Here is a 23,157-nt window from a genome sequence, read left to right on the forward strand (position 1 = left end):
TTAAATCAATAGTGTTTTCTACTCCTAAACAACGAACAATTATTAGCAACTGCAGGTCATGTTTTTGGTGAGAGAAAGGAGATAATTCTTGATGCTTCTTAAATCAACTAAGAAAAGGACTGAAAGGAAATGAAATTGCCTAAAGAAAATGTTAATACTTTACTGGGATACATATTTAAAACAAAGGAAAACCAAGCACTATTTCTGGGAAAGAATTCAGAATCACTTTTCCACTTTCGCTAATAAAAGTTTGAGCTCATTACTAAGTGAGTTTTTCCATTCTTCAATAATTCTTTTCCTAAGTCAACCTTTTAGGAACTTACAGCCAATGGGAACAGGAGTTCAAACAAAAAGAAAGAGGAAAAACCTAAAACTCACAGTTTCTAAGGAGCACAAGATTCTTTTGTTTCTGGGCTGGGTAGTAACTTTCAACTCTTGTCGTTTTAAGGGTTTTTAGATTAAAACAGGAAAAAGTATGACTGTTTAAAGGTGGTAATTCTCTTTTGATTGTGGAAAAAAATTTCTCTGCCGTGTTTTCCCACCGATTGCGAAGTCTTCAAGGATGGGCGACGGACGGCGTTCGTACCGGCTGCCCGCCCTCCAGAGGCTTCCAGCAGACGGCCGTCGTCTCCGCTGCCGCCAGGACAGCCGCCCTCCGCGCCCCGTGGCCGCCTCTGCTCCAGACGCTGGAAACGCGCCTCCCCCGCGGCGAGTGTCCGGGGACGCAGGGGACGACGCGTGACGCCACGGGGCCGCCGCCCAATCAGACGCGGCGTCGCGGAAATTTTGACCTTTAAGGCGGTGCGGGCGTCGAGCCGGCCGGCGCTCGGCGGGATGGCGGAGGAGGCGGCGGTGGCCGTGTGCGTGCGCCTGAGGCCGCTCAACAGCAGGTAGGCCGTCGGCAGCTCGGCCGCTCGCCCTTGGTGCGCGGTCCCGGCCCGGGCGAGAGACGGGCCGGCCGGGGCTTCTCTCGACGCTGCGCAGCCGGCTCCCTGCGCGCTGGCCGCTGGCCCGGCCGCCCGGTGTCCCGGGGCGCGAGGCCCAGGCTGCTCGCTGCGCCCAGGCTTCGCTCCGGCGGCGGCTGGCTCAGCGTTCAGGACGCTGCGAGCCTGATATTCGCCCATTTGGAATTCTTTCCTTTTGGTACAGTGTAGACACTACCGTCGTTGCCCCGTGGATCTTACATTCTAGAGGAGGAGACACAGAGGTCATGAACCCTATAGAGAGAGCAGGAAGGGCAAGAAATGATGTCTGTTTGCTTCTCTAGTCTCTGCCCCTCCCTCAGAATACTAACACATTTTTGCATTTGAGAAATATGTGTTAAATGTTACTGTGTTAAATAAAGGGGAATATCAAGACGAGGACTTCCCTCTTGTCTAGGAGCTCATTATCTAATGCGTTAGAAGACAGCTCCGGAACAAAACCATCACGACACTGTGACAGGTGCTGTGACGGGCAGGTGGGGAGTGTGCCGGAGGGGTCATTAGCCCCACAGCGAGATGACGGCGTGGGAGACGGACAGGGCTGGTGTCAGGAAAGTCCTGACACTTTTCAGGGAGAAAGAATAGTTACGTTACTTGATGGAAACGGAAGTCGGGGTATTCCAGGCACAGAGGGATTAAATCTCTTCTCTTGGGGGAACCTTCAGATAGTTGATTTGTCTTGAGTTAGGGTGTATATAGGAAGTCAGAGGAAGCAAAGGTTGAAGAGAGAAATAAACATGATCGAAGTCTCACGTGCCGTGTGTTGAGGATTTCGGATGGTTTTGAAAGATGTTAAGCAAGAAGGATAATCGGAGTTGCGTTTGAATGTATCTTTTCAGCATACAGTGCTGGGTGGGGGAAGGGCGTGAAGACCTTCCCAGGGACGCTCCGGTGAGAGGGCAGGAGGTCAGGGAAGCCCCATTGAAAAGTGGTGACCCCTTAAAGGTGGACTTTCCACATTTCTCCCAATTATAGTATAGGTCATTACCATCCTTTAAAATATTCTTCAGAAGACGAAATCTTTTAAATTATCTTTCATATAACAGACTTCAAAACTAGTTATAAAATGCACTGTTTTTATTCTTCTAGAGAAGAAGCTCTTGGAGAAGATACGCAAGTTTACTGGAAAACTGACAATAATGCTATTTATCAAGTTGATGGAAGTAAATCCTTCAATTTTGGTAAGCTTATAATAGCATCAAAAGTAAACATATTATCCTTTTCCTTTTAAGAGTACAAAAGGCTTATCCAGAATACTGGATTTGACATTAAAGATAAGACTAAGCCGTCTGTAAACTGCTTCAGTGGAAGATTTGAAAAATTGCTCATCCATCCTTTATGATAAGTAAGATAATGAATTGATGTTTAAAACACAGTTATAGTCATAATGCCTTATGACTGAAACTAACATTTTTCCTCTTATTCATTAGTGTATTTGTGGCCTAAGACTCCGTAAGCCCAAAATATGTTGCTTAATGTCAAGTCATCTTTAAGATCTTTCAGTTAGGTATATTCTTTCCACAATTATTTTCAAGAAAACTCTTTAAAGAATAAATAGTGAAGATATTCCTTCTTGGCTAGAATACAGTGGGTACCTACTGCCCCTTTTGTGGAGCTTGTCATATGGTGGGAAGAAAGACTTTAGACTACTAATTACACTTATGATGACATGGCTTTGTGGGAGTTTCTAGCAGGGGATCTAACTAGCTTAGGTACCCGGCACCTGTAGGATGAGCGAGAGCTAGCTAGGGCAAAAGGACTTGGAGGCCCTCAAGGTTGGCCAGGCTGATTTGTGTATTGATTTAGCACATTCTGTATAGTGCTGACCATGTGCCGGACACTGTTCTAAGCACCTCATATATATTAACTCATTTAATCCTCCTAACAAGCCCATGTGATAGGTACCTTCCCATTTTAATGAGGAACTGAAACGCAAATCACACAGCCAGCAAATGGAGGAGTCAGATCTGTGTTCCAGCCACACTGCCATGCTGCCACGTAGGCACCACAAAGCACAGTAAGGTCCCCTCAACAACCTTAGGAGTGAGAGTGATTAGGTTGTTGACTTAGTGTTATGCTAGAAAGCCAATATCTAAGCCTTTAGAGTAAAGATGTATAGAATAGAAAATGATTCCTGGTAAAGGACTATTTGATAGTATCAACATAAATTTTTAAAAGGTAGAACAGTATGTTCCAGAGATGATAAAACCAAGAACAAGGGATACACAGGCATTCTGACTCAAGTGCTGCAGGTTCTCAGTAGCTGTGTATGCTCACAAGGGGTTTGGACTCACCTACCTGTCTGAAGCAGCTGGTATTAAGATTTGAATCATCCTGCCATCTCTCCTTGCCCTGAACTCCTGACCCCTGGCAGCATTCAGATGGCACTTTGGTTTCCCATAGGGTTCTACCTGCAAGTGCAGATGTTGGTCATGGTGCAAGCCGTGTGAGCACTGAATTTCTCAAGACAGTTGATACATTTCCCTCCTGACTGACAAATCCATTTCTTGGGGGCTTTCTAATGTGAGCCCATCACTGAGAGAGTGGTCCATTTTTGATGCACCAACAAAGGAGAGACCACATCCTGGACTGGTGGATTCATCATGGCAAGTGCTACCTAACCCCAGCCCTCAGCAGCCAGCCAACCAGCTGTTCTCTGTAACACTTCAGCTTGGCTCGGTGCTTTTCTTCCAATTGTCTGTGTTTCTTGGTTTAGTTTGAGCCAGGCCTTCTTGCTAGATATGTTATAAACACTAAAATTTCTCAAAGAATAGTAATAGTTTGCATTTCCTAAGTATTAACCATATGTTCACAGTAATTCTCTAAGGAAGATAATATATATTCACTTTACAGGTTAGGGAAGTGAGGCACAGAGACATCATCCACGTTGCCCGAGGTCACATAGCTTGTAAGTGACAGAACCAGGATTTGCAGGCAGTCTGATTCCAGATCCCCAGGTTCAGCCACTATGCCTCACTGCCTCTTGAAAGCACATAAGATAGCTGACTTGTGTTTTTTTGTGTGAGAACCAGCACATTTTACTTTATAGAGAAGTGTATTTTCAGAGGACCAATAAGTTGAAGAAAATATTGTGAGTTAAATATTTTATCATACCATATCCTGACAATTTTATTTCTTTGGGCAGCTACTAATTCAAAGTGAAAACACAGTTGATTTGTTTAGTTTAACTTGTGTGGTTTTTTTTTTAGATCGTGTCTTTGACAGTGATGAATCTACTAAAAATGTGTATGAGGAAATCGCAGTACCAATCATAGATTCTGCCATACAAGGCTACAATGGTTTGTATCCACTGCAGAAACGTTTTATTTAGTCTTGGGTGTGTGTTCAACAGTATTGATAGTTTTACATACTCTCGATGCTTTTTCAATCTTTGTGTGTGTGTGTTTTTGTGTCCCCAGGTACTGTATTTGCCTATGGGCAGACTGCTTCAGGAAAAACATATACCATGATGGGTTCAAAAGATTATTTGGGAGTAATACCCAGGGCAATTCATGACATTTTCCAAAAAATTAAGAAGGTAAATAGCCAAATTTCCGGTACATACGGGTAAAAGCAGTCACCTCTTGTCATGGTGGAAGGAAGCAGGTTTACAGTTCTCTTTCGATTATCCACGGGGAAGGAAGAAAGGCATAGCGTACATTTGCTTTCCCCACAGCCTTGCTTTAGAGCTTAGAGTCCTTTCATTCTTTCCCTTGAATCCTGAAGCAGTGCTGCTCCTGTCACAAAGCAGGCATTGAGGAACAAGAAATCTTAACCCTGCCTTTGAGGAGCTGTCCGTGATCGTTCAGGAGCAGGAGAGGGTAGATGTGGTGAGAAGACCAGGATAGGCAACCTAATCAGTTAAGGCGGGTTTTCAATTTGTTTTTTCCTTACTGTTTTAATGATTTTTAATGTTCTTATTTGAACATCTGTTTGTAGGGTTTTATTTTAAGCTTAGAGAGTTGGACTGGGCACCCTCTTCTTCGAATTTTATGATGCCATACTTTTCATTATTTCTGAAACAATGCTTTTATATTTCTTTTTTTTTTTTAAAGATTTTATTTTTTCCTTTTTCTCCCCAAAGCCCCCCGGTACATAGTTGTGTATTCTTCGTTGTGGGTTCTTCTAGTTGTGGCATGTGGGATGCTGCCTCAGCGTGGTCTGATGAGCAGTGCCATGTCCGCGCCCAGGATTCGAACTAACGAAACACTGGGCCGCCTGCAGCGGAGCACGCGAACTTAACCACTCAGCCACGGGGCCAGCCCCAATGCTTTTATATTTTTGTGTTTACTTTTGTCAATATAGAACCATAGGATTTTTTTTGTTTGTTTTACAAAGATAACTTCTCAAAGAATATTTTAATGTTTATTATGAGCACATCAACATTCAGTATTAGGTTTTCATAACTGGGTGATCTCTGATGTTTTTACATATGTTTTCCCCTAGTTTCCTGATAGGGAATTTCTCTTACGTGTGTCCTACATGGAGATATACAATGAAACCATTACAGACTTACTCTGTGACACTCAAAAAATGAAGCCTTTGATAATTCGGGAAGACTTCAATGTGAGTAACAGTGGCTCAAACAATACAGTTACTTATTGGGATTATAGTTCATGAACATTAACCTTTACTTTCCATTATTTTTTAAAATGTCTCCTGTTTCTGTGATTTGTTTTTTGTTTTCTTTCTTAAATGTTTATGAGATCATCTTTTAAGTGATGTGTATCATTTTGAAATGTTGACAGTTGTAATATTTTTGTGTAAGGGCCTCAAAAGAACAAGATGGAAGTATCAGGTTAGAATTTGGTGTGCTTTTGTATAGGATATAAATTGTAAATATCATAGATTTACTTCTTATTTTTATACAGAGTAATATTCTCCATTTTCTACTTTTAACTTCTACAAATTAATTCTGTAATAGTTTGCACCTTCTCTTGAGATGCACACTTTTAAGTGACTTCTATTTCTCTACTCTTCCCATCATTAACCTTGTTTCAGAGGAATGTATATGTGGCTGATCTCACAGAAGAAGTTGTTTATACACCAGAAATGGCTTTGAAGTGGATCACAAAGGGAGAAAGTAAGACTTTATGCTGTATTTCCTCAAAACACTTGTAGAATAGTAAAAACTATTCACTTGAATGTATTTAGGCTTCAAATCACACTTTTCACTTTTAAGCTACAGTAAAAGTTAATGTTTTTCTTTGGATTTTAATATATGCCGCTGAAATATGACTCATTTTTACAGAGAACAGACACTATGGAATCACAAAGATGAATCAAAGGAGCAGTCATTCTCATACCATTTTTAGGATGGTGGGTAATTCTCTCTCTACTTGGTCTTTCCAATTAAGAAGACACTAATTTTTCTACAAGTTGCCTTTTCTGTCTAGATTTTGGAAAGTAGAGAGAAAGGTGAACCCTCTAATTGTGAAGGATCTGTCAAGGTGTCCCATTTGGTGAGTATTGGTAAACCCTGCTAATGTACTCTATGGGCCAAAGCAAAATTTAATTCAGCTGCTGGATGTTTGGTTTCATAAGAACTGTTAACTAAATAGGGAAAAACATCTATAAATTGGTAGTTTATTCTTATCGGTAGCATGAGATAACTAGTTAAAATATAGGAAAAATTCGGGGGTCTTTCTTCCTGTTATGTTATGGCTGCCATCTCCTAAAATTTAGATGTAATGGTTGTAGGAGTTGAGGCCTTTCCTAACCAGTAACAAAAGAGGATTTGGGTTTTTTTTTCCAATCTACATTTAAAACTTAAAGTAATCTTGGAATTTGGTGATTTTTTTTTAACTTAGTCTCAGCCAGTAGAATTGAGACTTGTGAGATCAACAGAAACCTAGATGGGATGGTTAAAAAATAAATCACATATTCAAGTTCGTTCTTAAGTACAATAAAAAAATACGTTTTATATTATGAGCACAATGTTTTATGGTTTTTATTTTTTTAATGAAAAAAAATTACATTTATTTAACCGATGGAAATGTTGCCACTGTTGACGATGTATTCAAAGTATGCATTCTGTAGATGGCACTCTCTTTGGTTTACAGCACAGGCCTTCCCATGCATCCTCCAAGTTGTGTTGGATCATATGCTGATTCACCCAGAGTTTCTTTTTGTTTTCAAATGGAGTGTTTCTTCCAATAAACTTTATTTTTCCCCCAAGGTAGTTTCTTTCTTTCTTTTTCTTTTTTCTTACTGTTCTGTTGGACATGCGTGTCAGTGAAAGCAAATTAAAATGAATTGAGGGGGTTTGCGGCATTCTACAGATCTGAAGAATTTATTGCAACAGGAGAAACCATTGTGGTCTTTCTTATCATTTAATTTTAACAGTCCGTAGATACTGGGACTTTTTGTTCCCCCTTAATTGCAATTTTTCTCCCAAATGGTGGGTTGAATTTATTTATTTATTTATTTATTTTTTATTGAGTTAATGATAGGTTACAATCTTGTGAAATTTCAGTTGTACATTACTGTTTGTCATTCGTGTTGTAGGTGCACCACTTCACCCTTTGTGCCCACCCCCCACCCCACCTTTCCCCTGGTGGCCACTAATCTGGTCTCTTTGTCTACATTTTTAAATTCCTCATGTGAGTGGAGTGAATCAGAGATTATCCTTCTCTAACTGGCTTATTTCACTTAACATAATTCCCTCAAGGTCCATCCATGTTGTTGCAAATGGGATGATTTTGTTCTGTTTTGCATCTGAGTAGTATTCCATTGTATATATATATACCACATCTTCTTTATCCATTCATCTGTTGATGGGCACTTAGGTTGCTTCCATATCTTGGCTATTGTAAATAATGCTGCAGTGAACATTGGGGTGCATAGGACTTTTGGAATTGCTGACTTCAAGCTCTTTGGATAGATATCCAGTAGTGGAATGGCTGGATCGTATGGTAGTTCTATTTTTAATTTTTTGAGGAATCTCCATACTGTTTTCCATAGTGGCTGCACTAGTTTGCATTCCCACCAGCAGTGTATGAGGGTTCCATTCTCTCCACAACCTCTCCAACATTTGTTAATATTAGATTTAGATATTTTTGTCATTCTAATGGGTGTAAGGTGATATCTTAGTGTAGTTTTGATTTGCATTTCCCTGATGATCAGTGATGATGAGCATCTTTTCATGTGCCTATTGGCCATCCGTATATCTTCTTTGGAGAAATGTCTGTTCATGTCTCCAGCCCATTTTTTGATCGGGTTGTTTGATTTTTTGTTGTTGAGTTGTGAGAGTTCTTTATATATTATGGATATTAAGCCTTTGTCAGGTATATGACTTGCAAATATTTTTTCCCAGTTAGTGGGTTGTTTTTTTGTTTCAATCCTGTTTTCATTTGCCTTGAAGAAGCTCTTTAGTCTAATGAAGTCCCATTTGTTTATTCTTTCTATTGTTTCCCTTCTCTGAGTAGACATGGTGTCCGAAAAGATCCTTTTAATACTGATGTCAAAGAGCGTACTGCCTACGTTTTCTTCCAGAAGCCTTCTGGTTTCAGGTGTCACCTTTAGGTCTTTGATCCCTTTTGAGTTTATTTTGGTGAATGGTGAAAAAGAATGGTCAATTTTCATTCTTTTACATATGGCTTTCCAGTTTTCCCAGCACCATTTGTTGAAAAGACTTTCTTTTCTCCATTGTATGCACTCTGCTCCTTTGTCGAAGATAAGCTGTCCATAGGTGTATGGTTTTATTTCTGGGCTTTCAATTCTGTTCCATTGATCTGTGCACCTGTTTTTGTACCAGTACCATGCTGTTTTGATTACTGTAGCTTTGTGGTAAGTTTTGAAGTCAGGGATTGTAATGCCTCCCGTTTTGTTCTTTTTTCTCAGGATTGCTTGAGCAATTTGGGGTCTTTTGTTGCCCCATATAAATTTTAGGATTCTTTGTTCTAATTCTGTAAAGAATGTCATTGGGATTCTGATTGGGATGGTGTTGAATCTGTAGATTGCTTTAGGTAGAACGGACATTCTAACGATGTTTATTCTTCCAATCCATGTACATGGAATGTCTTTCCATCTCCTTATGTCGTCATCCAATTCTCTCAAAAAGGCCTTGTAATTTTCATTATATAGGTCCTTCACTTCCTTAGTTAAATTTACCCTAAGGTATTTTATTCTTTTTGTTGCTTTTGTGAATGGTATTGTGTTCTTGAGTTCTTTTTCTGTTAGTTCGTTGTTAGAATATGGAAATGCTACTGATTTATGCAAATTGGTTTTATACCCTGCAACTTTGCTGTAGTTGTTGATTACTTCTAAGAGTTTTCCAATGGATTCTTTGGGGTTTTCTATATATAAGATCATGTCATCTGCAAACAGCGAGAGTTTCACTTCTTCCCTCCCTATTTGGATTCCTTTTATTCCTTTGTCTTGCCTGATTGCTCTGGCCAGGACTTCCAGTACTGTGTTAAATAAGTGTGTACAGTACTGTGTTAAATAAGTGATGATACATGTCTTGTCCTGTTTTCATGGGGATGGTGCTCAGTTTTTGCCCATTGAGTATGATGTTGGCTGTGGGTTTGTCATATATGGCCTTTATTATGTTGAGATAGTTCCCTTCTATGCCCATTTTGTTCAGAGTTTTTATCATAAATGGCTGTTGGATCTTGTCAAATGCCTTCTCTGCATCTATTGAGATGATCATGTGGTTTTTATTCCTCAGTTTGTTGATGTGGTGTATCACGTTGATTGATTTGCGGATGTTGAACCATCCCTGTGTCCCTGGTATGAATCCCACCTGATCATGATGTATGATCCTTTTGATGAATTGCTGAATTCGGGTTGCCAAAATTTTGTTTAGAATTTTTGCATCTATGTTCATCAGTGATATTGGCCTGCAGTTCTCTTTTTTCGTGGTGTCCTTGTCAGGCTTTGGTATCAGCGTGATATTGGCCTCATAGAATGTGTTAGGAAGTGTTCCATCCTCCCTAATTTTTTGGAATAGCTTGAAAAGGATAGGTATTAAATCCTCTCTGAAAGTTTGGTAGAATTCCCCAGGAAAGCCATCTGGTCCTGGGGTTTTATTCTTTGGGATGTTTTTGATTGCTGTTTCAATCTCTTGCCTTGTGATTGGTCTGTTCAAATTGTCTGCTTCTTCTTGAGTGAGCTTTGGGAGATTGTAGGAGTCTAAGAATTTATCCATTTCCTCTAGGTTATCCATTCTGTTAGCATAGAGTTTTTCATAGTATTCTCTTATAATCCGTTGTATTTCTGCAGAGTCTGTTGTTATTTCTCCTCTTTCATTTCTGCTTTTGTTTATTTGAGCTTTCTCCCGTTTTTTATTTGTAAGTCTGGCTAGGGGTTTGTCAATTTTATTTATCTTCTCAAAGAACCAACTCTTTGTTTCGTTGATCCTTTCTACTGCCTTTTTTGTTTCAATAGTATTTATTTCTTCTCTGATTTTTATTATTTCTCTCCTTCTGCTGACTTTGGGCTTTGTTTGTTCTTCTTTCTCTAGTTCAGTTAGGTGTAGTTTAAGATTGCTTATTTGGGATTTTTCTTGTTTGTTAAGATGTGCCTGTATTGCAGTGAATTTTCCTCTTAACACAGCTTTTGCTGTATCCCATATGAGTTTGTATGGCATGTTATCATTTTCATTTGTTTCTAGGTATTTTTTCTTCTTTAATTTCTTCAACGATCCATTGCTTGTTCAGTAGTGTATTGTTTAGGCTCCACATCTTTGTGCCTTTCTCAGCTTTTTTCTTCTAATTAATTTCTAGCCTTATAGCATTATGATCGGAGAAGATGCTTGTTATTATTTCAATTTTTTTTAAATTTGTAGAGGCTTGCCTTGTTTGGCAACATATGGTCTATCCTTGAGAATATTCCATTTGCACTTGAGAAGAATGTGTATTCTGCTGTTTTAGGATGAAGTGATCTATATATGTCTATTAAGCCCAATTGTTTTTTCATTTAGCTCCACTATTTCCTTGTTGATTTTCTGTCTGGATGATCTGTCCATTGATGTGAGTGGGGTGTTGAGGTCCCCTACTATTATTGTGTTGTTTTTAACATCTTCCTTTAGGTCTGTTAATAGTTGCTTTATGAATCTTGGTGCTCCTGTGTTGGGTGCATAGATATTTATAAGTGTTATTTCTTCTTCATGAAGTGTCCCTTTGATCATTATATATTGTCCCTCTGTGTCTCTCTTTACCTGTCTTATTTTGAAATCTGCTTTGTCTGATATAGGAATTGCAACACCTGGTTTTTTTTTGCTTGCTATTAGCTTGAAGTATTGTCCTCCACCCTTTCACTCTGAACCTGTGTTTGTCCTTGAGGCTGAGGTGTGTTTCCTGGAGGCAACAAATTGTTGGATCTTGTTCTTTAATTCATTTTGCCACTCTGTGTCTTTTTATTGGAGAGTTCAGTCCATTTACATTGAGAGTGATTATTGATTCATGTGGACTTAATGCTGTCAATCTGTTGCTCGTTATCTGGTTTTCCTGTGTTTGTCTTCCTGTGTGCTTTAGCCTACCCATTTAATACTGCACTTTCTTATGCTGGGTTTCTTAGCTTTTTCCTTATTTATGTTTTGTGGCTTTGTTGTGTTTTTTAGTTTAGTGTCTACCCTGAAGTTTGTATTTTGAATCTCGTGTATAATATAGTCTATTCTCTGGTGGTCTCTTACTTACTTGGCCTAGACTAATTTAGTCCCTTTGCTCTTCCCCTCCTAAATTATTATTTTCATTTCTTTTTTTTTTAAGATTTTATTTTTTTCCTTTTTCTCCCCAAAGCCCCCCAGTACATAGTTGTATATTCTTCGTTGTGGGTCCTTCTAGTTGTGGCATGTGGGACGCTGCCTCAGCGTGATTTGATGAGCAGTGCCATGTCTGCGCCCAGAATTTGAACCAACAAAACACTGGGCCGCCTGCAGCAGAGCGCGCGAACTTAACCACTTGGCCATAGGGCCAGCCCCGTTATTTTCATTTCTTATTCCAACTCGTGTTATGAGTTTGTAGTTAGAGTGATAAGATCCACTTTGCTTTGGTAGTTTCCTTACCTTTGTCCTAATGCTATAGGTGAATATTTGCTATCCTATTCTGGTTCTATTTATCTGTCTCCCTACTCTGTGGATTGTGTCCCCTTTCTCCCTTTTTTCTTTTTTCAGGTATGAGAGCCTTCTTGAGGATTTCTTGTAGTGGAGGACTTTTGGTTACAAATTCCCTTAACTTTTGTTTGTCTGGAAAAGATTTAATTTCTCCCTCACATCTGAAGGATATTCTTGCTGGATAGAGTATTCTTGGCTAAAGATTTTTATCTTTTAAAGTTTTGAATATGTCACTCCATTCTCTCCTAGCTTGTAAATTTTCTGCAGAGAAATCTGCTGAAAGTCTGATAGGAGTTCCTTTGTAGGTTATTTACTTCTGTCTTGCTGCCCTGAGTATTCTTTCTTTGTCTTTCATTTTTGCCATTTGTACTACTATATGCCTTGCAGTAGGTCTTTTCACATTGACAAATCTAGGAGATCTGAAAGCTTCCTCTACACACATTTCTCCCTCAATCCCTAGATTTGGGTAGTTCTCTTCTATAATTTCATTAAGAACACTTTCTGCTCCATTTTCCTTTTCCACGTTCTTGGGAATTCCTATTATCCATAAATTCTTTCTTCTCATTGAATCCGCTATCTCTCAGAGATTTTCCTCATTTTTTTTAACTCTTAGTTCTCTTTCTTCCTCTGTCTGGAGCCATTCGGCCTGTATATCTTCAATTATGCTAATTTGCTCCTCTCTGGTGTCTACACAGGCATTCAGGGAGTCCGTATTCTGTTTTATCTGGTCCATTGTGTTTTTCATCTCTAGTTATTCTGTTTGATTCTTCTTTATAATTTCAATCTCTTTTGTGAAGTAACTCCAGAACTCGTTGGCTTGTTTCTCTATCTTTCTCTCTATCTCATTGGGTTTTTTGATTATAGCTGCTCTGAACTCATTTTCACTTAGTTTACCTATTTCTAAGTTCTCAGGACTTAATTCTGTGTTTTTATTGTTTTCCTTCTGGTCTGGAGCTTTTATAAATTGCTGGATGGTAGAGGAGCGGTTTTTTCACATGGTGGTAGAATTGAGTTGCAGTTACAGCCTGTTGCCACTATATGGGGGTTGAGAGCCGCGTGTTTTGAGCTCTCCGCCTTCGGACAAGATGGCAGCACCCAGCATTGTTTGCCAGGGGGAGGGGCTGTTTTTCTGGCTCGCCGATCTGGATTTGGATCAGTTCTGTTTTCTGGTCTCCTGAGGCCCTGGGTTTATGGGGTCCCCACACACGGAAGCTTTCCCCCATCAGCGGGTTTCCACTATACCGGCGGCAGGAGTCCTGGGCAATCCCCCGGTCACGTGGCCCCTCCCCCACTCCTTCCCTCACCTGCGGCAGTGATCCCAGACTCTAGGGGAGGGAGCGAAGTTCTCTCCTACCCTGTTCCAGCTCCTCTGAGGCCAGCAGCAGGGTCTCTGTCCTCCGTCTTTTTGATACTCTAGGTCTCTGATCTCCTGGCATTAGGTTTATTAGCTGAAATTCAGTTTTTTTTCAGTCCTTTGTTGTAGTTTGGAGGGGAGAGAGTCCCAGGTCACCTCACCCCGCCATTTTGCTCCACCCACCCCGTCCATGAGCACAATGTTTTAGACTGTAAATCGCTTGAAGGGAAGAGTAATGTCTAATTCATCTTTATAGCCCCAACACATCGTATGTAGTTTATATTCAATACCTGTTTGTTGAATGAGTGAACATAAGCATTATGCAAACACTCCTTACCACATAAGTAAACCTCCCATTTCCTTCTTGCTGCGCTGTATCAATTCTCTCTGTTTTTGTGCTTCCTTCCTATTCCTTACCATTATTACTTTATTCTCTGTCTTCAGGACCTAAATTCTTTAGCTTGATGTGGGATACGATTTAAGATTATTCTGTTTGGGAGCTGGCCCCGTGGCCAAGAGGTTGAGTTCTCATGCTGCTTTGGAGGCCTGGGGTTTCGCCACTTTGGATCCTGGGTGCGGACCCAGCACCGCTCATCAGGCCACGCTGAGGTGGTGTCCCACATAGCACAGCCAGAAGGACCTACTACAACTAGAATATACAACTGTGTGCTGGGGGGCTTTGGGGAAAAGAAGAAGTGGGGGGGAAGATTGGTAACAGATGTTAGCTCAGATGCCAATCTTTAAAAAATAAAGATTATTTTATTTGAAAACTTCAGGGAAAAAACGAGTAAATCTATAATATGTTTATTCACTTTGAGATTTTGAAAAATCACTCAAGTATCTAATTCTAGTTCACCCCAGTTATTTTACTACACAGTATAATGTCTATTATAATAGCCTATTCTTTCTTCAGTTTAACAATAAAAAACCCCACAAAACCTAACTTCTGTTTTGTTTTCCAAACCTGGCCTGTGATATTTCACTGCAATTTTTAACTTTTCTCTTAATAATGTAGCTTTAATACTCTTGACATATTCAGTGATCCATTTGGTGACTTTTCTTGTGTTCTTTGATGTTCTATTATCTGGCGACCTTAGATATCATCAAGTCCAGCCCTCCAGCCTCCCGCTCACTCTAAGTATCTTCTTGGAAAGAAGTCTTCCCCAGAGTCATTTTCTGGCTCTTTGGAGGGAGTCTCTGAGTGTCTCCTGGCCTTTCTGGGAGAATAATATCCAGGTTCTCTTAGCTCTGCTCCGTCTCTGTTCCCTTCTGTGGCTTCTTTTCCCTACCTTTCTAACAAAAACTCAGGCGTGTTCTGTGGCCTTTCTTACTTCCCCGTTGCCCTCTGACATTTGGTTCACATTTGTCTTTTGATGACAGCCATATATTTATTTTGTCTAGAGCTCTGAGTTCTAATTCATATCTTCCTAAAGATTGTTATAATGGTGTGTCTCACTGATATCTCAAATTTTAGTGTGTCTAAAACCAAGTTATTTCTTCCTACCATGGTGAATATTCCTTTTTCCAGTATTATCAGTGTTATCCTGGTCACCTAGGCTGGAAACCCAAGTCAGTTTCACCTCATCTTTTTCTGCCTTCTCTTTTGTCCCGTCATCCCCGTTTTTTATTGATGCTACCCTTTAGCATTCCATGGGTGTCATACTCAAGTCCTCATCTCTTGAATTACTGTATCATTCCCCTGGACCTGGCCCCCATGACCTGGTTTTGCTTCTTCAGTCTGTTATGCAGATTTCTGATGTCACTAAGCTTGTGTCGTGTCACTTCCTTGGACAAGATCTGGCCACTCTTAACCAGTCTAACTTGACGTCCTTCTGCTCCATGTGCGCTCCTCTCTTAATGATAGGTTGGGCCACTTGGTATCTTTGAACACTAATGCTTATTCCCATCTTTATACCTAAGTTCATGCTGCCTTCACCACCACTTCACCCCTTTATTATGTATCTAGGCCATCTGTGGTAGATACTACACAGGAAAGGTGAGACTTCTTTGAATGTTTTAAAGAAAGAAGTATCTGAGACAGGACTCCAAAGCAGAAGTGTGTAATCACCTGCTCATCACTGGAGGTCTCCACAGAGACAAATAATTTAAATCTTTGACTTTCTTTTAATGCATTAAGAATATTTGCGGAGGCTTTACAGTGTTCTGAGCCCAGGACTGGGCTCTGAGATTAAAAGAGTAAAGAAGACATCCCTCCATACTTACTGTCTCCATGGCAACCTCCCTAGTCCAGGCCGCCTTGTCTCCATTCACATTCCTGCCCCAGCCTCCTAACTGGGCTCCTGGCTACGGTCTTGCCCCTCTCCAATCTGTTTGCCCCCCAGGGGCCCAGGTGACCCTTGAGGAAGTTCAGTCAAGCATGTCACTCTTGTCAAAGCCGTCCAATGGCTTCCCATTGCATCCCAAAAACCCACTTCTGTACCCTATCTTGTCCCATCTCTCCTTCACCAACTCTGCCACACTGCCCTTTCCATTTCTTGAACACACCAAGCTCATTTCTGCTTTGTGACTGGTGTGCTGGTTGTTCTTTAATCTGGAGTATGGTTCCCTTGGTCTTTGCAGGGCTGGCTCCCTCTTCTCCGTCCTTCCAGATCTTAGCTGAATTGGGGGACTTCCCCTGCCATCCTGCCCAAAGAGCCTGTCCTGTCCTTTCCTCTTCCCACTTCTAACACTCTGTTTAAATTGTCTGTATTACGCTTAACATGCTATGTTTCTTATTTGTTTGTCTTTTTCTCTCCTCTCACTAACTTCCTCCTCCCCGAGTCCCACCCTGTGCAGAACATAAGCTGAGAGCAGGGTCCTCATTTGCCTGTTGCGCTGCCATATCCCTAGCACCTAACGTGCTGCCTGCAGCACGACAGGCAGTCAGTTCTTTCCAACAATATTTGTGAAATGGAAGAGAGGCCCATGGTTTTAAAGATGCTACAGTGTGGTCAGAGACGCAAATAACTAGCTCAACACAGTAAGTGCTATAATAACCAGTCATATCTATAAAGACCTCTGGGTACACCGTTGAAAGGTCAATTCATTCACGGTATAGGGAAGGAAGGATCAAGTTGACAAAGCTACACTGGGAAGGTGGCAGTTGCCTTTGGTCGTGAAGGAAGAGTAGGGGCAGACTAGAACATCAGAATCAGCGAAACACAGGGAATGGCAAAGGGTAGCTGTGCATGGTGTGGAGGGCATAGTCCGTAGTTCAGCCAGAGTTAAGAGTAACTGATGGACAGAAATGAGGCTAGAGCAACACAAGTGCCGGATTATAAAGAATCGTATTCACCATGGTAAGATTTCGAACTTTGTGTAGGAAAGTGAACCTATTCTGGCAGCATTATGGAGGAGGTATTATAAAGAAGGAACAAGATGTTGAGCTCAGTTTGACTCAGACAAGGGAAGGCTTAAATAGTGAGGTGAGAAACAAGGAAACAGATGGGGTGTTCAGATAAACCATGGGTTAAAAATGTTCTTCCAGTACTTTGGATTTTATTATTTCAAGTTACACTTCCTAAAGGTTTATTTTCATCTCCTGCAGAATTTGGTTGATCTTGCAGGCAGTGAAAGAGCTGCTCAAACAGGTGCTGAAGGTAATGAAAACTCATGAAATATTTTGGTCTGAAAGTCCTCCTGTTCTTTAACAGAGTAAAAGTGCCACCATGCATTTTAGAGACTAATAAAGTAATGATGATAATTTTGTGATAAAAGTCTTTAACAGAAAAAGCAGCTTCCTTATCTGGCTTATTATCTGCTTTGTGCTGCTGTAGCGTTAGTTAAAAAGATGAAACTCTGTCGTTGACAGGATTTATAGTTGGAAAGCTCCTGAGAGTCCCATGAACACCATAATCAGTAAGGAAATTCAGAAAAGTGGCAGGATACAAAATTAATCTATAGACATGAGCACCTCCTAACACAACAGCCGGTTGGAATATTTAATGTACGAAAAGACCCCCTTTGCAATAATGACTTAAAAGGCATAATACCTAGGAAGAAACTCAACAAAAATTGTATAAGACCAAAATAAGGAAAACATTAAAACAGACCTGAAAGAGGTAACCAAACACTGAGACAAATGAAAACGCATACTTAGATGGGAAGTTTCAGAACCATAAAGATGTCAGGCCTCTCTCTGTGTTAGTTTCCTGCAGCCTGACATAGAGACACTCAGCTGAGTGTGGCCTGTACCCACCACACCAGTGGATCCTCAGACCTGTGAACAAGAAATAAATGCCTGTTGCTTTAAGCTGGCTTGTTAAACAGCAGTATTCCAGCAATAGCTGAATAACGCACCTGTGCAATAACTGCTGTTCAGAAGGATTTGTTGCAGTATTTTTTGTGTACATGGCAGATTGAACACCTGCATGTCCCTCAGCAGGGTGCTAGGTAAATAAATTCTGATACATCCATACAATGGAATTCTATGCTGTAAAAAAGAGTGAAAAAGACCAATGTTTACCAATAAGATAGATGATATATTGCCAAGTGAAAAAAGCAAAGTGCAAAATAGTGTGTAAAGTATGTTACTATTTATGTAAAGAAGAAAGGGGAAAAATTAATACGTATGAACTTGTATTTCTAAAAATCTCTAGAAGAATAAACTAATAATAGTTCTTGGTTAGAGCGATAGGAACTGGTTGAAAGGAGAATAAAGTGAGAGAAACCTTTTTCAGTAGACTTCCGTTTAAGACATGTGAGCATATTAACAGTTTAAAAATAAGGACTTTTGGTTGTGAACCTCTAGGAACTAACTTGGTTGCACGTCATTAGTTGCCTGTATTGGAGGTTTGGAAAAATAGATTTGAATTGAGGAGTTCGAGGAGCTCTTTTAGGACGTGGTGCAGACATGGGCTTTCCTGCATTCTTATTCTTTTCTTAGTCGTCTTTTTCGAGCTGTTTCTCTTGGGTGAGAGCCTTTCTGCTTCACGTGATGGGTGGGAGGAAGGGAAGGGCGCCTGTCAGCAGTGGGAGGAAAGGTGGGCGCAGATCTAATTTGAAGCACAGACTGTAGCATCTGACCCTGCAATTTCTAATTTCTCCCATAAATTACTGATAAATAAGTTCATCATCTAGTACAGGGGCCAATTTGTTTTCTTATTTATTTAATAAATGCAGGCGTGCGACTCAAGGAAGGCTGTAATATAAATCGTAGCTTATTTATTTTGGGACAAGTGATCAAGAAACTTAGTGATGGACAAGTTGGGTAAGTTTGTCCCATTGTACATTTACCTATTAATGCTTACGTTTTTCATTAGGTTGAAAATTATGATATTTCAGTGACACTCAAATAAATGTACTGATACCCCTGTATGTTCAAAAGCTTCTGTGATTCTATGAGCATGCGTTGCTTCTTATATGTATGACCGTGACCTACTAAATTTACTTTATATTTTAAATATTTTCTAGTTAGTAGTTTTGCTCTGCCTCAAGTAACCAGTAAAGAATGAATTTTTTAAACTGTAGCAAATTTAAGGTTCTGCGTTAAAAATAAACCACTTTTGTTATATAAAAAGTTTTACTCTTTTTCTCCCCAAACTCATCTCTCACTAAGTGGTTTCATAAATTATCGAGATAGCAAATTAACACGAATTCTCCAGAATTCCTTGGGAGGAAATGCAAAAACACGCATTATCTGCACAATTACTCCAGTGTCTTTGGATGAAACCCTGACTACTCTCCAGGTGAGTTTGATTTTTATCTCGAATCAATATGGGGGAAATCATCTTTCAGAAGGAAAAATTAGCTACTAAAATTAGGTGTAATTTTTTGTAATTGACATAACATACCTGTTAAAATAAAATTGGTGTGTCTACTAAATAGCATTCCTTAATCTTCCCAAACTTCAATCATTCATATCCTGCCTCCCCAATTTTTGCCACATCCAACAATATTTTATTGAAATTGACTTGATTTTTTCTTAAATAACTCACTTTTTAAATTTAACTTATTATAAAAGGAAACTTTCTATCAGTCCCATAAATGAAAAACTGGTTATCACTTGGAACAAACAGAAGGTGACCCAAAAAATGGGTGTGCGTGTTTATAACAAAATAATTCTTAAGTTCCTGCTAACAAATTGTTGCCTGCCTTTGCTCTGAGCCTAAGGCCTGTATTTTCTGTTTTCAAAAGAAAAGAAGAATGAGAACTGTCAGTAGAATAGCTGTCTCAATGAAGGGTTCAGTGTTATTTAATGGGCACCCTCACGTACCCAGTTAAAGTTACTTTTGACACTCATGCTCTAAGAAACATCACTTTAAGTAGCTATTGAGCGCTGGATCAAGGTTCTGTCAGAGAAACAAAGGTAGGAGATAGCGTTCCTGGCTTCACAGAATTTATAGTCTTATAGTGAAGATAAGACCTGTCTTCCAGCGTGATTTCCTTGGATTAAAAGTTAAGTGGCTAATAAGTAGGACAGAGTTCAAAGGAAGGAGAGGTGCTTTTGACTGGAAGTGAAGCTTCAGCGCAGAGGGAGCATTTGCCCTGGACTTTGAGGAGTAGATGGATTCCAGTGAGCCAGGGTGTGTAGGCTCTCTGTTGGCATCTGTCTTCAAGATATTTCTCTGACCCTCCTGAAGACTAGTGGCAAAGGTAAGTTATGGACATTGTTACAGGGACGTAGAATGCTGTGTGTTCAGAAGCTGTAAGCCACCTGGGAAGCTTTTACTGATGTTTCTTTACAAAAGAAAATTACAAGAAACCTAAATATTAATTAAACTAATCTTTTGGTGTCAACGTTTAACACTCTTGTATTTTTTCCCAGTTTGCCAGCACTGCTAAATATATGAAGAATACTCCTTATGTCAATGAGGTGTCTAGTGATGAAGCTCTCCTGAAAAGATATAGAAAAGAAATAATGGATCTTAAAAAACAATTAGAGGAGGTATGTATGAACTGTGTATTTCAGTAAAGAATAGAGATGGATTTAGAATTGAGATCTGCCTACATGCCCAGAGACTCTTAAATCCTCAATATCTGAGTTCTACAATCTAAATTTAAAACAAGTAGTTTTTAACTAAGGAGAAATCAACCCGTAAAAACTTTACTATAAACTGCAAGATTTGGTTTCTTGAAATTATTTTAGATTTTGTTTTTCATTTCCAAAGGGCAAAATTTGAGATTTTCAAATGGGCCAAGTAGAGATACGTTTTTTTAAGAGATAAAAACTGTCACAAATACAGAGAATTAGGTTAAAAAGAGAGACGATGAATAGTGTTTAAAACTACTTTGTTTCATTTTACATTATCTTGAATTCCTCTTCTAGCCCTAAGATAGCAATCTAATAAGATAGCATAATTGCTTGTCATTACCATTTGTTTGTTTAAACCATCATGGTCCCCAGTCTGTAAAAAACTTACATTTTACTGATCTTTTTAAAAATGACCTAAAATGTCAAATGGCGGTCTTAGAAGGATCTCTCTTCCTTTGCTATAGGTATTCAAGTCTCTGCTTTATGATTTCTCTGCCTATTTATATATTTTTAGTCAATTAATAGAATTGCTTTAACAGCATTGATATAATCTTATACATGGCATATAGAATAGTGACATGAGGAGAAATGTATATTTTACCCTATTATAAGTTTGAGAAATTATTGATTATGGTAACTGCATATTGGTGTTCTGCAGGTAGGGCATATTTTATTTCAATAAAATTAAAATTCTCAGGCCAGCCCTGTGGCCTAGTGGTTAAGTTTGTTGCACTCCACTTTGGCAGCCCGGGTTCAGTTGCCATCCGCAGACCTACACCACTTGGCGGCCATGCTGTCCTGTTGTCCCATGTACAAAATGGAGGAAGATAGGCACAGATGTTAGCTCAGGGCAAATCCCTTTCAAGCAGAAAGAGAAAGATAGGTACAGATGTTAGCTCAAGGTGAATCTTCCTCAGCAAAAAAAAAAGAAAAGAAAAATTCTCAAAACTCACATACAAATTTATATTTTTTTAAACTATACTTTCAAGGTTTTAAAACCTACCTACATTTATTAACGTAACCCAATATTACATTCTTTAGGTTTCTTTAGAGACTCGGGCCCAGGCAATGGAAAAAGACCAATTGGCCCAACTTTTGGAAGAAAAAGATTTGCTTCAAAAAGTGCAGATTGAGAAAATTCAAAACTTAACACGAATGCTAGTGACCTCTTCTTCCCTCACATCACAACAGGAATTAAAAGTAAAATTTAAAAGACAACAGCTTCTTTTCTTCTTCTTTTTTATTATTGTTTTTTTTAATTGCAGTAACTTTGGTTTATAACAGTATATAAATTTCAGGTGTATATCGTTATATTTCAATTCCTATGTAGATTATATCATGCTGACCACCAAAAGACTAATTACCATCACCACACATGTGCCTAATCATGCCTTTCAACCTCTTCTCTCCCCCTTTCCCCTCTGGTAACCACCAATCCAATCTCTGTTGCTATGGGATTGTCTTTTGTTGTTTTTATCTTCTATTTGTGAGTGAGATCATACAATGTTTGACTTTCTCCCTCTGACTTTTTACTCTCAGCAGCAATACCCTCAAGGTCCATCCTTGTTGTCACAATTAGCCAGATTTCATCCTTTTTTATGGCTGAGTAGTATTCCCTTGTGTATATATACCACATCTTCTTCATCCATTCATCCCTTGACGGGCACCTAAGTTGCTTCCAAGTCTTGGCTATTGTGAATAAGCCTACAGTGAACATAGGAGTGCATGTATCTTTACGCATTCACGTTTTGACGTTCTTTGGATAAATACCCAAGAGTGGAATAGCTGGATCATATGGTAGGTCTAGTCTTAATTTTTTGAGCCATCTCCATACTGTTTTCCATAGTGACTGCACCAGTTTGCACTCCCACCAGCAGTGTATGAGGGTTCCCTTCTCTCTACATCCTCTCCAACACTTATTGTTTCCAGTCTTGTTAATTATAGCCATTCTGACAAGAGTGAGGTGATATCTCATTATAGCTTTGATTTGCATTTCTCTGATAGTGATGTTGAACATCTTTTCATGTGCCTGTTGGCCATCCGTATATCTTCTTTGGAGAAATCTCCATTCAGATCTTTTGCACATTTTTGAACTGGGTTTTTGGTTTTTTTGTTGTTGAGATGTATGAGTTCTTTGTATATTTTGGATATTCACCCCTTTTTTGATATATGGTTTACAAACATCTTCTCCCAATTGTTAGGCTGTCTTTTCCTTTTCTTGATGGCTTCCTTTGCTGTGCAGAAGCTTTTTAGTTTGATGTAGTCCCATTTGTTTATTTTTTATATTGTTTCTCTTGCCCAGTCAGGCATGGTATTTGAAAATATGCTGCTAAGACCGATGTCAAAGAGTGTACTGCCTATGTTTTCTACTAGAAGTTTCGTGGTTTCAGGTCTTATATTCAAGTCTTAAATCCATTTTGAGTTGATTTTTGTGCATGGTGTAAGGTAATGGTCTACTTTCATTCTTGGGCATGTGGCTGTCCAGGTTTCCCAACACCATTTATTGAAGAGACTCTACTTTCTCCATTGTATGCTCTTGGCTCCCCTGTCAAAAATTAGCTGTCCATAGATGTGTGGGTTGATTTCTGGACTCCTGGACTCTGGATTCTGTTCCATTGATCTGTGTGTCTGTTTTTATGCCATACCATGCTGTTTTGGTTACTATAGCTTTGTAGTATATTTTGAAATCAGGGAGTGTGACGCCTCCAGCTTTGTTCTTTTTTCTCAGGGTTCCTTTGGCTATTCTGCGTCTTTTGTTGTTCCATATAAATTGTAGGATTCTTTGTTCTAT

General features: G+C 39.5%; 1 protein-coding gene across 1 annotated transcript in view; it reads left to right on the forward strand.

Moving 5' to 3' along the window:
* The first annotated feature begins 2,079 nt into the window (after positions 1–2,079).
* The window catches only part of LOC139043169 (centromere-associated protein E-like), a 47,172-nt gene continuing 26,094 nt past the window's right edge, over positions 2,080–23,157 (forward strand). Inside the window, exons 1-8 of the mRNA XM_070503451.1 lie at positions 2,080–2,164; positions 4,193–4,282; positions 4,403–4,521; positions 5,430–5,549; positions 5,985–6,066; positions 6,235–6,302; positions 6,380–6,445; positions 16,941–16,986. Coding sequence (XP_070359552.1) covers positions 4,450–4,521; positions 5,430–5,549; positions 5,985–6,066; positions 6,235–6,302; positions 6,380–6,445; positions 16,941–16,986 — 454 coding nt within the window. The 5' untranslated portion in view covers positions 2,080–2,164; positions 4,193–4,282; positions 4,403–4,449. The remainder of the gene's footprint in view (positions 2,165–4,192; positions 4,283–4,402; positions 4,522–5,429; positions 5,550–5,984; positions 6,067–6,234; positions 6,303–6,379; positions 6,446–16,940; positions 16,987–23,157) is intronic.

The sequence above is a fragment of the Equus asinus genome, unplaced genomic scaffold (genome assembly GCF_041296235.1).
Source record: "Equus asinus isolate D_3611 breed Donkey unplaced genomic scaffold, EquAss-T2T_v2 contig_193, whole genome shotgun sequence".
Classification (NCBI taxonomy): Eukaryota; Metazoa; Chordata; class Mammalia; order Perissodactyla; family Equidae; genus Equus; species Equus asinus.